The sequence below is a fragment of the Penaeus monodon genome, chromosome 9, assembly GCF_015228065.2.
Source record: "Penaeus monodon isolate SGIC_2016 chromosome 9, NSTDA_Pmon_1, whole genome shotgun sequence".
NCBI lineage: Eukaryota > Metazoa > Arthropoda > Malacostraca > Decapoda > Penaeidae > Penaeus > Penaeus monodon.
In genome coordinates, this window is record NC_051394.1 from 10061139 (window position 1) to 10081138 (window position 20000).

At 29.4% G+C, this 20000-nt stretch overlaps 1 protein-coding gene across 3 annotated transcripts in view; it reads left to right on the top strand.

Annotated features, from left to right (window-relative positions):
• The window catches only part of LOC119576951 (protein phosphatase PP2A 55 kDa regulatory subunit), an 84415-nt gene that overhangs the window by 54636 nt on the left and 9779 nt on the right, over positions 1–20000 (top strand). For 2 of the 3 annotated variants that reach the window (XM_037924601.1, XM_037924600.1), the window contains exons 2-3: positions 2165–2230; positions 18352–18449. In XM_037924601.1, the coding sequence (XP_037780529.1) occupies positions 2165–2230; positions 18352–18449 (164 nt within the window). Of the gene's footprint in view, positions 1–1796; positions 1982–2164; positions 2231–18351; positions 18450–20000 lie in introns of those variants that run through there. The other variant, XM_037924602.1, reaches the window with a different exon arrangement.

Sequence of the window (20000 nt, forward strand, 5' to 3'; positions counted from 1 at the left end):
TGATATCTTGGCAGTGGCAATGACAGCAGTGCTATTAATATTATCGTTATCATTATTAATGTTATCAGTTCAGTATGATTATCTCTAGTATTACCTTTAATGTCATTATCAAAGCTGCATTGACAACAGCTAAAGAGAAGAGAAGAAGAAAAAAAGAATACAATGTATTTGAGTATAACTGTATCGGTAATGCTACTATTAACAGCAGAAATGACAAATAATAATATTGTCAATACTAATGGCATGCGGTTGTGATGAGAGTGATGATCAGGATGGAAACTACGTTAATGAAGGTGGTGATGATATTATTAATGTGATGGTAGTGATGCAGCCGAAAATGGAAATGAATATTGGTAGTATAAATATGATGTTAATGATGGTGGTGATGGCAATTGCAGTTCTAATTCTAAGTTTAAGTGTGTGAGTGAGAGAGAGAGAGAGGAGTGAGTGAGTGTGTGTGTGTGTGTGTGTGTGTGTGTGTGTGTGTGTGTGTGTGTGTGTGTGTGTGTGTGTGTGTGTGGTGCGTGTGTGCGTGCGTGCGTGTGTGTGTGTGTGCGTGTGTGTGTGTGCGTGTGTGTATGAGTGTGTGCGCACATGCGCGCGCTTACTAATTAGGCAATCGTAATGATTTGCAAAGCAATTAACCTGTACGTATATAACAGCGATTACTCACATAGCAACATTTATTCGGAGAGTCCACTTAAGAAAATCAATAATTTTCGAAATGACCAGATTTTCGGCCTTATTTTTAAAATGAAATAGAGTCCACTTCAGCGGAAAATGTCTCCTTATCCTTGTCTGTAAGAACTGTGAATTATCACGTTTGTAGTTGAAGTGATAGTGTTTATCAGTGCGTTATCTGAAGGTGAAGATCTTTTCTTGTGATTTGGCTTACTAGTAAACATAATTAATTTTAGAACTATTTTCAACTGAAGAATATTTTTGTCGTAAAAAGAAAACTGGAATATGTTCTCTCTCTCTCTCTCTCTCTCTCTCTCTCTCTCTCTCTCTCTCTCTCTCTCTCTCTCTCTCTCTCTCTCTCTCTCTCTCTCTCTCTCTCTCTCTCTCTCTCTCTCTCTCTCTCTCTTCTCTCTTTCTCTCTTTCTCTTTCTCTCCTCCCTCCCTCACTTTCTCCTCTCTCTTATCTTCACCCTCCCTTTCTCCAAAATACATAAATAACATTTCATAAATGCAATAATCATCAGGTAATCGAATTGTCATTGCAGACACATTTACTACAGAACTAATCATCTGACCCACATAAACAATGCAGGGATGTAGTTCCGACGAAAGGTATGTGGAACAAGACTCCCTTCGCGCGGCAAACCCATTCAAGACACTCTGCTCGCCCTAATTATCATCCCTCAGGACTCGACTCTACAAGTAAATGGCGTACCGTTTTTCAAATCTGTTATAAGAAAAAAAAAAAACAAGGAAAAAAAAAACCATTGGGAAAGTTGTTTTTATTTTTCATGAGTGTCTCTGCCGGATGATGATTGTGGACACTTGTTTATTTAGTCCGGTGAAGTGTTTCGGTGGAAGGAGCGTTTTCTCCCGTCGTAAACGAGGAGGCATTTCAACCATTTTCTTTTTCGTTTTCATTTTCTCTTATTTTTTAAAGATAATTTTAAAAAATATGTGAATACCATTTATTTTCCATTTTCTTTTCCTTTCCGTGTATAACCAATTTTCTCTTTATCATTCGTGTTTCATTTTCTTCCATTTTCATTTTCTTTTTCCTTGCCCCGCGGTCGCTTTGGCGCTTCAAGATTCGAATCTGTTTTCCCACAATGCCCGGTGTTGATCGTGACGTCACAGTGCAGAGGGAGAACTTGCCGCCATACTGAGTGTAATTGTGAGAATTCTTTTGAATCCCATGCCATCCGTGCGATTTCTCGATGTTGAACGCTAAATACATGACATCTTACCACCTTCAATTTCCGAAAAGTGCTTGCGAGGGAGGAGAGTGTCGGGATGGCCGGTAAGTACGGAGGAGAATAGACGCGAAGTGGACGAAGCCGATTCTCTTTTTTCTCGCTGAAGGGAGTGAAGTGTCGCCGGTGTTAAGAGTGTGAATAAGAGTTTCGCCGGCCAACCTAGGCAAGTGTGGCGGCGACCTGCACGCACGCCCACGACAGTAACTCCATGATGTCTGATTTTGCAGGCAATGGGGAGATCCAATGGTGCTTCTCTCAAGTCAAGGGAACTCTCGACGACGATGTTAGTGAAGGTAAGATTATCACGTTCGTTTTTTTTTTCTCTCCTGTCTTGTTCTTTCTTCGCCTCCCTTTCCTCTCCTTCCCATCCATTGTTCTCTAGTCAGATCCCGCCTTTCTTTTTCTCTTCTCTCTCTCTCTCTCTCGTCCCTGCTTCATTGCCGCCTCTCTCTCTCTCTCTCTCTCGTCGCCCTCCGTAGTATTAACCTACATTTTTTTGTCTGTGTACTCGTAGTGTACTCTTACGTATACTTAAGTATATTTACTCTCACATCCTTAGCAGCCACGTTTGATTTGAGAAATAATATTATTCGTAGTACAATTAATGCCACTATTACACTTACTCGTGAGTGTACTGCCCCTCTTACTCTCGTAGGAGCAAGAGGTTGATAAACTCTGAGGAGGGAGTAGCACCTCGGGGCCGTCTCGGGGCTGCCACTTGGCATTGCATCATCCCTGGGCTTCCTTTCCCTGCTCTCTGGGGGCAGGGCATTGCATCATCCCTGGGCTTCCTTTCCCTGCTCTCTGGGGGCAGGAATGGGGCAGGTCCTCCCCTGGGAAAGGAGCTCTTTTCTGAAGGGGCTTTTGGCTTCCTCTTTCTCCCCTGCAGTGGGCTTAGGTTTGGTTTTGTACTTGTCTGTCTGTCTCCTCTGCTTTTGGTGGAAAGGGCATGGAAATAGGGAGTTTAGAATTCTGGGCAGATAGGCATAGCACGCACCCTGGTAGGAGGCCTTTGCACTCTCACTACTATAAGGTGTTGAGGGAGTGTGGCTTCCTCTCCATAGAGGTGAATATTAATTCTTTAAAGATACAGATTTGTTTTTATGATATATATATTTTTCCCTTTTCTCTCTTTTTTTTTCTCTTTTTGGGTGGGGTGACAAGATCTTGTGACCCCACAGGAGGTAAGTCAGATAATTCTGAAATCCTCTTTTACTTTATGCTGATAGTATGTCTGATATAAGTTGTGCAGATTTAAGATATCAGTGTATACACAAGGAATTTGTATTTCATTTAGGTAATGCTTACAAGACACAACATGGTTGCCACTAGCTGAAGCTACTCACTTTCATTGGCCTCCACACCTCCCCTGCTCTAGCAGTGGCAATCAATCTCCACCACATGCATTCTGGGTGCAACAATAGTTCTAGATTCCTTGGCAGTTGGATATTACATAAGAAATCAATCCAGGTCCTCTTATAGAATATATTTGGTGGATCTGTTGTTCTGCTAAAGTGTTCACCGTACAGAGTCCATGGACGTTTCTTGCCTCTATTATGTTGCGCCTAAGATTGTAGGCCTTTCATTCCAGATCATAACAGTTTTCAGATTGATATAGTCAGTGAAATTGCAAGAGAAAAGACAGATTTTTAAAACTACAAATGTCTTGGAAATATATCTTTCATTTCTTGTAAACATTTATTTATATATATGTATATATATTTTTTGGGTATGAGAAGTGCCAAAATCATATCCAGAGTTACATGATACAAAACTTTGCACGTCACTCTGGGAAAATCAGGCATAGATTTAAAATATAGATTTTTAAATATATATATTTTTTAATTTTATTTTTTTATTTTTTTATTATTGGTACTCCCCAGATTTGGATGAGACACAGTTTAATACCTAATATGGGTAGCAAAAGCATGAATTAAATCATAACATAGCTTTGTAATATTTTTCCTGTTCATGCATACCTCAGATGTAGTTTGTCTTATAGATTACAAGAAGGCTATTAGCATTGATAAATATGAAGTAAAATAATTAAGGCTTGGTGCTCTGTGACCCAATCTGTGACCATTAAATGCTCTGTTATTTCTTGAGTCCAAAATACCTACTTTTTAGGGGAAAGAAGATATTGGTAAAGAGATAGAGCCATATATACTAGTTATAAATGTGTATTGATTTTAGTTAGCAATATGCAGAAGATAGCTAGTTCCAGTGATATGATATTCATGATAGTAGGGGAGGGCATGAAGTATTTCAGGGAAATTATGGGGTAATAACAAGTCTAAAAATCAGTATTGAACATTAAGTTCTACAGATATATTTGTTATCAATTAAAGTTTACAGACAAATGATAATGTATGGAGAAAAAAAAATGCACAGACTAACTACTTGCTGTGTAAATGCACCTACTAAAATCCGCAAAATGGAGATTCTGCCACCATTTCCAACCTGTAATGGATGGGGCATAATAGATTGACTTCAGTAATTAGAAACTAAGCATTTCTATGTGTAAATTAGATATTGGGTTTTATCTCGCTACAAATTTGCTTTGTGGAAACCCTGTAACTTGTGTCCAAAAATGCTGAAATAACAGCTACTTACCTCTTTTCTTGGTTCCATGTATGTTAGTCTGATAATCAGTACAATAGATTGGTACTGACATCACACTATGTTGGATAGCAGTAATGTATAAAAGAGACCAGAAAATATATGTAGAATATATTTGCAAATGTGGCTGTGAAAAGATGCATGTGTTGAATATTTTAATGGAAATTGAAATAAGAAGTTAAATGTCCATTGTTATCAGAATGCATAAAATATTGAAATGAGAGACATTTTGATTAATAATAGAAAAAATCTTTAGGGGTATAGTTCTGTACAAATTCGTTAAACACATTGCTTAGTTAATGTGTCTTCAACAAAGAACACTGTAATAACTGCAGCAATAAACACATACACCAAGATGGATAGAGACTAACTGTGGAAAAGCATATCTTGTATCACAAAAGCCTCATTGCCTGCATGTGGATTGAAATCTGGGCATTAGGCTTATGTGAGTGGCAACACTCGGGTGTGGTCGGTAGGTTCTGCCCAAACAAATACTCGTGTAGCCTCAAGACTCTTTGCATCCTCTTTGCAGTGCTAAAGTGTTTTATGCTGTTTTACCATTTCCTTGAGGTCTTTGTGTCATTTGTTATCCTCTGGTGGTAGACTTATTATTGAGCAGGCTCTGTCATATTTGTAGGCAGTCAACATCTCTATTCAGTAAAATGAATTACTTTTTTAATTTTGAATATTTTTGTGTTATTCAATTATCTGTAACATACCCTGCACTACCAGTGTTGGTGGTGAGGAATTGGAGCCTGAGCATGGAAATTATGTCCGCCCTGTAGTCAACACTCTTCCAACCATAGTTCACAGACAGTACATTCCACCCCTGTTTACCAGTGAAAATAATACAAGAGCCCCTGTCTAAATACCCAGCAAGTCTGATTTTTCTCCAAGCACTTTGTGTACTCATGGCTAGATATTCCTCTCACTTGCCACTCATCAAAGGTATCTCCAACAAGTCATTCCTGTCACCCTGGCCCTTAACCAAATTTTTTCATTGTGTGAAGGTCATGTCACCTGGATCCAATAGGTTAAGCACAGTATGGTGGAAAGGCTACTCATTTGGCACAGAATAGAAACTTGTGAACCCTGTACTTTTAGAATTTTCCACTCATTTTTGAAAAATAAAAAAAGTGAAACTCCATTTATATTATCAGATGCACAGATTTAACCACTAATTCTATGCTAATATGGTACAGCATGTATTCTTCTATTCTATGGAAGTTGGATGGAAGGACTTGGCTCGAGCTAGTTCTTGCTTTCAGACCATTGAATAATCTGTGAAAAAAATCTCTGATAATCATAGGTAGTTCCTTATCTAGATAGGGCAGGAAGTGCACAACTAAGCTTGATTGATAGAGGAAATATCCATGAATAATTGGTATGTCCACATTAAATCCTTACTTCCTTAAAATTCAACAGTACACAGAATATCTAATGTTTGTTGAAAAAAAGGGAAATATAAATTTTTAGTATAAAATGTTCAAAAGAGTTTTTGGGAAAAAAGGAAGACTTTTTATATGTGTGTATAAATTTTGTATTGTTTTTTAAACTTAAGAGTTCCTCATGAAATTTACTTTTTTCAGTTATGGGAATTAATTTCTTAAAATAGTTAAATAGGAGCTTTAAAATACTATTGTAATTTGATTTCTTGTTTTATCTCATGTTTATCCAATATATTGTATTTTTTACTAAAGATGGTTTCCCATGAATTTTTATTTTATTCATTTTTGGGATTATGGTAAAATTATATTTAAAGTATATGCAATATTTTATCCAAAATGCTATATTTTAACATTATATAAATTTCTTCATGTTTTAATATATGTATATATATAAATATTAAAGATAATATATATATATATATATTATTGAATAATATTTGATTATATATTTTGTAATTTTATTTATATATAATTTATATATATATATATTTTAAAATATATAAATGAATATATATTTTATATATAGATAAAAATATATTAATATATTGTATATATATATAATAAATATATATATAATATATAATTATAAGTATATAAAATATAGATTTATTAAATATATATTTATAATATATTATATATATATATTTATATATATATATTATATATATATATATATATATTTATATATATATATATATTGTATATATATATATATTTAATATATATAAAATATATATTGTATATATATATATATTATATTTTTATATATATATATATTATAATAGTAATATATAATATATTATATTGATATATAATATATATTGTATATATATATATATTGAAATTTATATATATATATTGTATATATATAATATATTATAATATAATATATTGTTTTATAATATATGTATATATTATATAATATATTGTAATTATAATATATTGTAATATTATGTATATAATATATTATATTATTGTATATATATTTATATTATCTATATATATATATATATATATATTGTAATATATTATATATTGTATATATTATTATATTGTATATAAAATTATATTATTATTTTTTATTTATATTTATATTAATATATATTGTATATATATTATATATATATATATATTAAATATATATCTATATATATTTTTATATATTATTTTATATTTTTTTATATTGTATATATATATATATATTTTAGTATATATATATATATTATATTTTTATATATATTTATATATATATTATATATATATATTATATTATATATTTATGTTTATTATATTGTTATTATATTATTATATATTATGTGTATATATATTATATTTATATATATATATATATGTATGTGTCTATATATTTTATATTATTATATTATTTATATATGTTTTATATATGTGTAATATATGTTATATATATATATATATATATGTGTATATATATGTATTTATATGTTGTTATATATTATATGTTATTTTATGTATTATATATATATGTATCTATATTTTATATATTTTATATTATTATATTTTGTTTTATATATTATGTTATATATTAGTATATAGTATATTATGTGTATATATATATGTTATATTTTAATTATATATGTATATATTGTTTTTTGTATATTTTTATATATTTATATATATATTATATATTTATATATTTTTATATATTTTTATATATATATATATTTTATATAAATTTTATAAATATTTCTGGACATTTAATTATTAGATAAAGATGAGAAAAATGGCTTTTTGTTTTGAGTGACTAATTTATTCATGAAGAGTAAACCTATTTTGCATTTTTATATTAGAGGTATTAAAAATAAACAAGGAACATGAATATCATGAGGATCATTTGTACTGCAACACTGAGATGGTTCGGCAGAAAATTTATTTGTTGAATCAGTTGAAGGGTTAGGCAGTGCTTTGATTTTCAATGCTTTTCACATCGGCATATTTTAGGAATATTTTTTTCTTTTATAGTATCTGGAGATCCACCTGAATCTGAGGAGGTGAATTGTTAAATTTCAGTTATTGATTTTGATTTGAGGGAGACCAACTGATTTGTTCTCAGAAGTTTATTATTTTTCAAGTACTAAATTTTCTTCAGTAACAAATGTAGCTAGTGTAAATGTTAAATTAACATAAAAGTGAAGGGGGAATCACCTGTGTATTCTTAAGGGATGGTTAGGGAAGTAACCCTTTTTGGGTTTTTTGGGAAAACTTTGGCAAAAGATTTCACCTTTTTCTGTATTTGTTATTTGGAGCAAGTTTATTTTCAAACTTCATTACATTGTAGATTTTATTTGACTTGATATTTAGAGTATTTTAGGAGTTAGCAATAGTTTGTATGTATGTATATACATATAATATAATACATTAATATATTTCAATATAATATTACATATAAATATACATAAAATATAATAAGATATATTAAAAATAAAAATAATTTATCATATAATTATACATATCTATAAATAAATAGTATAAATATAATATATAATATAAAAATAATTAATTTTTACTAATATATACATATAATATAACATATAAATATCAATATTTAAATATAATATAAACTTAATATTAATAATTTTTTATTATATATATTTATATAAGGTATATGTATCATGTATATATGTATATATAATTAGTATATATTATAGTATTGTATTATAAAATTTATATATTAATATAAATATATAATCTATGTAGTAATATAATAATAATATATACATACCATATATATTATATTAAAAATATATTATTTTATATATTTATATTTATATATATATTTTTATATTATTATATATATTTTTATATATATATAATTTTTATATATTATTTATATTATATTAAACTATTATATATTTATATATTTGTATTATATATATTCTGTTATTTATTTTATATATTATTTTATTTATACTATCTAATTATATTCTTTTATTATATAAATTTTATCTTTCTATAATGTTATATTTCAATTATATGTATCCCTTTTAATATTTATATTATTTTATATATTTTCCCCTTTTTTAATTATATGTAATACTTTTATACTATAATATTATATGTATATTTATAATTTTTATATATATAAAATATATATGGTTTATATACCTTATTTGTATTATAAATTTTTTTTTTATATAATTATTGTACTTTATAATATTATATATGTATTAGATAATTTTTAGGAAACCATATTTATTATTTATAATTTTTATTTATTATTTTTTTTATAATATTTTTATATTAAATTATATTATATTATTGTAACTTTTAATCCTCTATATTTTTTCACATAAGTTTGAATATTTATTTCAATAATTCCAATTATTTTTAATAATTAAGGATTTTTATGTTTTGGAAATTTGTGTTTTTTTTAGCCGTAGGTTTTTTCTTATGTAACAGTTGGATATGTTTTAATAGAATTTATTTTTTATAATTAAACTATATATAAAATAATAAAATTTGTCTATTAAATGTATTTGCTTGATATATAATTATTTATCAATTTAATTATATACCTAATTAATTTGCTTTTATTTACACTTTATTTTATAATTTATCCATTTAAAATTATTTTTTATCTAAATTAACTATAATTTCCATATTATCCTTCCCTTAAATTACCTCAATATTTTTTACTTATTCTAATTTCATAATCAATATACATTACTATTTATTTTCCTTTACAATACTTTAATTTTATATACCATAAATAATTCAATTTTAAATATAGATCTATATTCTATAATAACATATCATCTATTTATACATATATTTAATAAATATTATTTTATATTTTAATATTATTTTCATTTAATTTTATATTTAAATTTAAATTACCCCTTTTTTATTAAATTTTTTTTTTTAATTTAAAATTTTTTAAATATTTTAAAATTTTTTTAACTTATTTTTAAAATCTTAAATTTTAAAAAATATTTATTAAACCCTAAACCCCAATATTTTTTTAAAACTTTTAAAAATATTAAAAATTTAAAAATAAGAAAATATCAAATTAAATTTCAATTTAAAACAAATAATATTATTATTTTTTTTTTTTTTCTAAAATATTAAATAAATTTTTTAAGTTTTTTTTTATTTTTGTTTATTATTAATTTTAAATATTAATAAAAAAAAAAATTTAAAAATTTTTTTTTTTAATAAAATTTTTTATAAAATTTTTTATTAAATTTTTTAATTTAAACAAATTTTTATTTGTTTTTTAAAAAATTTTTTTTATTTTTTAAAATTTTTTAAAATTTTTAAATTTAAATTTTAATTTTATTTTTGTTTTAAAAAAATTTTGTTTTTTTTGTTTTAAACTTTTTTTTTTTGGTTTTAAAAAAGGATCGGTTTATTTTTTTTTATTTTTGTTTTTTTTTTTTGGTTTTAAAATTCTTTTTTTTGTTTTGTTTTTTGTTCCCCAAAATTTGAGCTTCCACGCATACCACATGTATTTTGTTAACAATGGATGTCAACACAAAATATTTCATGGTTACTTTAAGCCCTCAAGTCCCCTTCTGTGACATTTTGTTATCACCAAAAAGGTGTGCAATTTCAGTATAAGTAACTAAATGAAGGAGTCTAAAGCACATTGCACAGTTTATTGGTGTTAAAGAACTAGAACGATTGAATAGAGAGAGGATATTCTTCAGTCATGTATGGGGGGATCAGGAGTTTGAAATGGAGGAGGAGGGGTGTAGCTCTTGCTATGTTTATGGAAATGTAGGTCACGGATCTCCTGTGGGTAATGCAAACTGTCTTATTTAAATAGGGTAAAATTTAAATAACCATTCATATTAAAATCTTAAATTTATGCAAACTATATTATCTAAAGCCATTACATCAATATTTTGACATGCTAATGTAAATGAATATTAAAACTTTAGGCAGAGTGAATAGAGAAAACTGATGCAAATGAATTCCAATGAAAACAAACTGAATATTATGTATATTTTTGGCTTTGTTGTTGGTTCTAAAATACTGTAAATACTTTTAGGTAAATGTTGAATGTCCAGCTGTGTGTCTGTATTTATGGTGTATGTAGATCAGATTGCTAGAGGATATAACTAAAAAAGAAAGGGGAACCTACAACCTTTTCCAGTTGGTGTGCCACTGAAAGAAGTAGACTACCCCATTTCATAGCCACTTGTGGTATGTAGACAAGGTTTTTGCTAACTTCATAATCAGAGATTACTTATACTGTGCTTTAAATTATTTTTGTTTTGATACAAGATAAAAGCTTGTTTAACGAAGTTAGTAATAATTGCAAACTGACTAGATATTTAATATGTTAAGAAAGATCATAGTTTTTTTTATTGTCTTTAATGAGCATCAGTTTTTTTTATTGTCTTTAATGAGCATCATTGATTTATGTAGAATACAAGACTATTATTAACTCATTGGATGTTTAACTGCATTCACATGGCCTAAAATATGGGCATTAGGCTTATATGAGTAGACACACTGCAGAGTTTTGGCTTGTAGACCGGACACAAACGAACACTACTGTACAGTGATATAACTCCATGCCTCCCTTTAGAAATGTTATTTTCTCATTTTCAGTATAAGTGGTTTTAGCTTATATACCATTTTCCAGTGTCTGTAATTGTCACTTGTTTTTTTATTTTTTCATAAAATGAAATTTTTTGTAATACAACCAGCACTTCTGGTCATGGTGGACAGGAATAGGATTCTAAGCATAGAAATAACATCTTCCCTGGAGCTGGTGCTCTTCCAATTGTGGCTCATGTACATTATATTCCACAGTCGTTTATTGATGGAAATAATGTAAAAGCCCTTCCTTCCTAAATGCCAAAGGAGTCTAATCACTCTAGAGGAGGTTTGCGCACTTAAGGCGAGTATTTCCGCGATGTTACGTTTGTGTCACCCTGGCCCACACACAAATTTTCACATGATGCCGTGTTCATGTCAGCCGCTCCTTAAATTTTTTTTATGTGATGGTCATGTTATCTCGATCATAGGAGTTAATATGTAAATGGTTTTATACAGTTGTACATTAAGCTTATTGTTAGGTTGAGTACATTGACTGTATTTTAAAGTTATTAAAAAAAGAATTCTAAATATACATGTTGGAAACCATACCCAAGTTAAGAGATGACATGAAGCAGTCATTTACATGCTATGAACTGTAATCATACACATATAGCATTTTTTAATATGCCTGGATCAGATTCTTCAGCTAGTAGCAGTTCATATATATATATATATATATATAATATATATAAATATATCTATATATTTATATAATGATATATATATATATATATAAAATATATCTATATATTTATATAATGATATATATATATGTATAATATATATAAAATATATCTATATATCTATATAAATATAAATATTATATATATATATGTATATATAGATTATAATATTATATATATTATAAAATGATAAAATATATCTATATATATATCATATATTATTAATATATAATATATATATATATAAATATATGATTATATGTAATATTATATGTTCATTCTATATATATATATATCTAGATATATATATATTCACATATATATATATAATATATATATATATATATCATATATATATATTATATATATAATATATATAAATATATCTATATATATATATATATATATATATTATATATATTATATATATAATTAAATATATTATATAACATATATTATATATCATATATCTATATATATATCTATATTCTATACCATTAAATAACTATACATAACTATATATAAAAATAATAATCTATATACATTATTATACTATATATATATCTATTATATATATCTAATATATATATATAATTATATATTATAGTATATATATCTATTATTATTTATATGTGATATAATATATCATCAATCAATATATATATACAATAACTATAAATAAAATATATAATCATATTAAATACACCATAATCATTATATATACATTATATATATCATTAGTTTATTATGTGTATACACACACCCACACACACACACACACACACACACACACACACACAACACGCATCACACACACACACACACACACATCCCCACCACTCACACGCTTCTCTCGTTTCTCTCTCTCTTTTATCTCTCTCTCCTTCCTCTCTGTCTCCTCTCTCTCGCTCTCTGCTCATCTCTCTCTTCTCCTCTCTCTCTCTCTCTCTCTCTCTATCTCTCTCTTCTCTCTCTCTCTGTGGCTTTCTCTTCTCTCTCTTCTGCTTCTCTCTCTCCTCTCTCTCTCCTCTCTCTCTCGCTTCCTCTCTCTCTCTCTCCTCTCCTGCCTTCTCTCTCTCTCTCTCCTCTCGCTTCTCTCTCTCTCTCTCTCTCTCTGTCTTCTCTCTCTCTCTCTCTCTTCTCTCTCTCTCTCTCTCTCTCTCTCTCTTCTCTCTCTCTCTCTCTCTTCTCTCTCTCTCTCTCTCTCTCTTCCTCTCTCCTCTCTCTCTCTCTCCTCTTCTCTCTCTCTCCTCTTTTCTCCCTCTCTCTCTTCTTTCTCTCTCTCTCTTCTCTCTTTTTTCTCTCCTCCTTTTCTCTCTCGCCTCTCTCTCTCTCTCCTTTTCTCTCTCTCTCCTCTCTTTTTTTTTTTTCCCCCCCCCCCCCCCCCCCCCCCCCCGCCCTCTCTTCTTTTTTTCCTTCTCTTCTTTTTTCCCCCCTCTTTTTTTTTTTTTTTTTTTTTTTTTTTTTTTTTTTTCCCCCCCCCCCCCCCCCCCCCCCCCCCCCCCCCCTCTTTCCCTTCTCTCTTTTTCCCTTTCTTCTCTCTCTTCTTCTCCCTCTCTCTCCCCTCTCTTTTCTCTCTCTCCCCTCCCCCTTTTTACCCTTTTTCCCCCCTCTCCTCTCTCTCCTTCTTCTCTCTCCTCTCTCTCTCCTCTCTCTTCTCTCTTCCTCTTCCCTCTCTTTCTTCTTTTCTCTCTCTCTCTCTCCTCTCTCTTCTCCTTGTCTCTCTCTCTCTCCTCTCGTCAACGCACACCAAAAGGGCGCGCGCCATACCACACCCAAAAACCCCCCCCACACACACACACCAACACACCACCACCACACACACCACACCAACACACACACAACACCACACACACACACACACACACACACAGAGTATTTTGTGGCCCTTCCCCCTGTCCCCACAGAGTATGTTTATATGACAATTTACTTAAGCAATACAGGAATGGAAAAAGACAATAGACAAATCCAATCTTCCTCTTATGTGGCTTGGTTGATATTTGCAGGTGGAGAATGTAGGCTTACTGCTTTGCACATATGGTGTGAACATTGACCACAAATATGTGTATGCTTTCACTCGCACTTTGTAATACAGTTTTCATATATACACACTACAATTCAGCTAAGTCAACATAATTTTCATTGCTTGCTGTCAACAGAGCCACAACCTTTCATGGTGTCAGTTAAGTGTGGTCTAAGTGGAGGGGTTTAGAAACGGAGGGACATGGCATGTCTGTGACTGATAATTGTGTACTGAGCCAACACTGGCCTTTACTACATGTGTGATGTGAGTGGTCCTCAAAGGGTAATTTACTACCTAAAATATTCAAATTGAAGGAGAGAGAACCCTTGTCAGCTGATGAGGTGGTCATCTGTTATTTTTTTTGCCATAAACATTTGAATTCAGTGTATTGAGAAGTTATAAGATATTTTTAGTTTATTTTCAGTCAGAATTCATAACAAGAAATTAGAATTATACCCAAAAAAGGTGTGTGTGTGTTTTGTGTGGTGTAGGTGTAGGTGTAGGGGGTGTGGTGTATAGGTTTTATATATAGTGTATTGTAACAGGGTGTATATATATTGTATAGTATACGTTTGTATATGGTATATATTTATATAATGTTATATTTGTAGTGGATATTTATTTATGTATATAATGTATATTATTATATTATGTTATATATGTATTTGTTATATTATATTTTATATGTGTATTTTAAATTTTATTTAATATATGTGTATAATTATTTGTATTATTGTGTATATAAATGATATTTGTGTATTTATTGTATTTTTTGTTATATATTTGATATATATTATTGTTTTAATAATATGTTTTATGTTGTATATATGTGTTATGTATGTATATATGTATGTATTTTAAAATATGTATGTATATATATGTAATGTATGTATATATATGTATGTATATTAAATATATATATATATTTTATAATATTATATTATTTATATATTGCATATATATATATATATATGTGTATATATATGTATTATATATTATATTATATGTGTATTTTATAAATATGTGTATATATATGTTATATATATGTGTATATAAGTATTATATAAAATGTGTTATATATATATATATATATATATATATAATTATATTATATATATATATATAATATATATATTTTATATATATATATGTATGTTATTATGTATGTATATGTAAAATATATAATATATATATTTTTACTATATGTATTATAATTTTGTATATATTAATTTTATATTTATATATTAATTTTATATATGATAGTATATATGTATGTATATTATCTTATGATGTATATGTATATTTTATATATGTATGATGTATATGTATATATATAGTATATGTATATATATATGTATGTATATGTATGTATGTAGATATATGTATGTATATATATGTATATATGTATGTATCACACACACACACAATTCATATATATATATATATATATATATATATATATATATATATATATATATATATTTATTTATTTATTTGTTTATTTATTAAATTATATTATATTATATTATACATGTTATACTGAAAATGACTAAACTTACAGTAATATATACCTATTTATATATCTTTAGTTATGTAGCTAGTATCTTCTTCATTGCATGTGAAGGTTCTGTAACATTTACTACTCTTCAAAAGTAGTGCAGTAATCTTGTACATTGTAGTCATGATATTCTCAAGTAAGATTAGGGATCCAGATCATTATATTATCGTTATTTTTTAGTCTCCATTGTGTACCGTTATTGCATCCAGCTGAGCAGTATTTCAGATGAACAAATTTCCAGAATTGTCAGACTGCCAGACTTAACAATGCAACTAAGCGTTGTTCCCAGCCAATTCACTACTAGCCCCTTAATGGTGGTGCCTGCAATGTTGCAGGGCAGCAGAACTTCAGGCAGCCTACAGGCCAGTTGCCCAAGTGATGCAGTGTATATCATCTACCACATAATAGTTTATTGTTTTTCCATAATGTGCTAGTTATCTCTTATCTTATAATCATTATAGTTGAAAGACATTGTTATTCCTAACAATTCTACCTCTCTATTACCATTTAACTTTGTTTATTTATGATTACATTTTGTAAGTAGTTGTGCTTGCTCATTACAAACTTTAGGTCACGCTCTGCTGTTTTAATTGCTAGGTAGTAATGATGATGTAAACAACTCCTTGAATGTCACTGAACCCATATAAACCTGTTCATGTATGAGGCTGAAATTCCTTAATTAAATATTCTAGTGAGTTCTGAGAGAGAAAAAAAAGGAAAGAATCACCTTCTAAGAATTTGAATGGCTTATCCTATCTGTCTCTGCCATACCACCTTTCACCTCCTGATTCTCTTCTTTCCTCCCTCCCACTGTTTTGTCTCATGTCTCCCTCTCTCCTACTCCATCCTTCCTTATATCTGCCATTTTCATTCACTTCACAGTTACTTTTCCTATGCAGTTTTTTGTAGTATCAGTTGTATATATATATATATATATATATATATATATATATATATATATATATATATATATATATATATATATATATATATCATAATTTCTCTCTCTCTCTCTCTCTCTCTCTCTCTCTCTCTCTCTCTCTCTCTCTCTCTCTCTCTCTCTCTCTCTCTCTCTCTCTCTCTCTCTCTCTATTTTCCCCACCCTTTTCCTTCATTTTCTTCTTGCTCCAGCTTGATAGATATTTCCAATCTGGTAAATCAGACTGGATAAAAGGTCAAGCAACTTTCCCATACAAGTACCCATTAATGTTGTGTGAGTAACCCTGTGGCAGTCAGTCAGTCTTTCCTGCCTTCTCCCCTATTCCTCTTCCTCCTCCTTATGTTCAGGTAGGACAGCTTTCTGTTGCATAGATGTTACCACTGCTGAGCATTCACAAGGTCAGGCATGCATACTGCATAAGGGAGTTCCTGACCTGGATCTTGACAGGGGTACTATTCTCTGGGATTACTAGGTAAACATTGTTGTTAAAAATCTTTTTCTGCCCACCAGTGCCAGATGCCCAATGTCCTCCTTGCACTTCCCCTATACTTTTCTATTCACCCCTCCTGGTTTCTCATCTCCTCTTACCCTATCCTTTGCCTTTATATTAATTCCCCATTCCGTTCTCTCTCTCTCTCTCTCTCTCTCTCTCTCTCTCTCTCTCTCTCTCTCTCTCTCTCTCTCTCTCTCTCTCTCTCTCTCTCTCTCTCTCTCTCTCTCTCTCTCCCTCTCTCCCTCTCTCCCTCTTCCTCACCCACTCAAACCTTCACCATCTCTCTCTCTCTCTCCTCACTCCCCTTCCTCTCTCACACTCAAACCTTCACCATCTCTTCTCTGAGAGATAGCCTCTTTTTATTGTTGCTATCCTTCCCTGATATTTATTGTTATCAAAGAAAAGAAAGTGCTCTCTTGAATTAAATGCATAGTGGTTAAGTTATTGAACAGGCCAGAAAGTAAAGACAAGTGTACTTAAGTAATCCTTCATAAATCTTATTGAATAGTGGCTAAACTTTATCATGCTCAAGAGGCTGTACTTCTTATGAATCTGTCTTTGTTTTCATCATGGTTTTGCCCATAACTCTCTTAGTAGTGTTTACCTGGTCGGTCAGGTTACCAAGGCTGAATTGCATGAACTCTTGTGGTTATTTTAAGTCTCAATTTGTATTTTTTGTATTGTATATGTCTAGTTTGTCTTTTAAGACTTAGATTAGACCTCTTTACTTAGATTAGACCTTTGGGTGGGGTTAGATGAATAGGGAGAGAATGCTTAAGATGGTCCTTGTTAAGGCTGCTATTTTCTGAACAGTACTTGTTTGTTAGAAGTTCTTGTGTACAGGACCTGAAGTTACTTAATTCTGTTGTCCTATTTTCCTACTCTGAAACAAAAAGATTGGCTTGTTGAGGAATGATTATTTGGGTTTATTTCATATCTTAACTGAGTTGCATACAGCTTTCACAATATTGATGAATCAGAAACAATCATAATATTGTACTTTTGGTATGCCCAGTTGGTTTCATATGTTTTGTTTTTCACACCTTTATTTTTATTTTTTTCAGCTGACATCATATCCTGTGTAGAGTTCAATCATGATGGAGACTTGCTTGCCACTGGGGACAAAGGTGGCAGAGTTGTCATCTTCCAACGTGACCCATCAGTAAGTATTCTATTGTATTTGTTTATGTATATGTACATACATGTATGTATATGCACTCTTTGTTTATATATGCATGCATATCAATACATGTACAAAATAAATATATAATATATAGAATATATATATATTATGTATTATATATATAATACACATTATATATATATATATATATATATATATATATATATATATATATATATATATTTATGTATATGTATATACATATATACATATAAACATTTATATACATATATATATGTATATAAACATGTATATACATATATATACGTATATAAACATGTATATGTGAATATATATATATATATATATATATATATATATATATATATAATATAGAGAGAGAGAGAGAGAGAGAGAGAGAGAGAGAGAGAGAGAGAGAGAGAGAGAGAGAGAGAGAGAGAGAGAGAGAGAGAAATAGATACAGGTATAGATATATAGATATAGATATAGATATAGATAATATATATATATAGATATAGATAGATAGATAGATAGATAGATTGATTGATTGATTGATATAGATATAGATATAGATATAAGTATAAATATATACACAAGAAATAGGTATTTATTTATTTTTATGTTCCCTTTCTCTAGTGCCTTTATATCTCTGATATAGGTACTCTATAGTCTTTTGAGGTGCTGAGAATAGCAAAGGCATATCAACCAAAAGGGGATTAGGGAGTTACAGTTACCAGCATGTAGAACCTGCATTTGTGTCTTAGCCTTGTTCCAAATGTTTGGATTTAGGTCTTGGATATAAGGGTGAGAACCCTATAGAAATACTCCCTCACTAGGACCATCTAGATGCCTTGAGGCTGGCTGCAGAATCTCAGAATAGAGTGAGGCCTAACTGCAGCCAATCATAGTGATGCAAAAGTGTCACACCCATGTATTCAGAATATTGACCATTTTATTTTATCATTGCAAAATTTTACAAACCCAAGATAAAGGCCTTGAATTGAGGTATATTTAAGACAAACCAGAAGAAAATCCATATAATCCTCATAGAGATAATATCTTTACAATTTTCAAACTGGACTATCTCAAAACTAAGTTTTTATTGATAGGACTTTGCTATTCTCAGTTTCTCAATTATTCTCATGAACTATGCTGTGCTTTAACACATCAAGGCTTTTCTTTGCGAGCTAAGCTTTGAAAGAGCCCAACATCATATCTTATCTCTTTTTAATATATATTTTTTTGGATTTAACCTAATGTCAGTGGGTGGCAAGACTACAATGCCATGTCCACTGTAATAAACATTTATCTATTGTGTTAGTCACCAAGGAGTCAGCTATTAGTCTTATCTCATCTTTTTACCCTTCATTTTTTTAAGGCTTCCTTTCTATTATTTTATTGTCTTTGATGTTATTAATATTTGAATAACAATTTAATAATCATAATCTATAAGAATGGTAACAATGTAATACTAATAGTATTGGAAAGAAAAATACCTTTTCACACCAATTCAAGGAATGGGGAAATCAGGATCGGTCACTAGGGCCAACTGATAGACTCCTTGCTGCC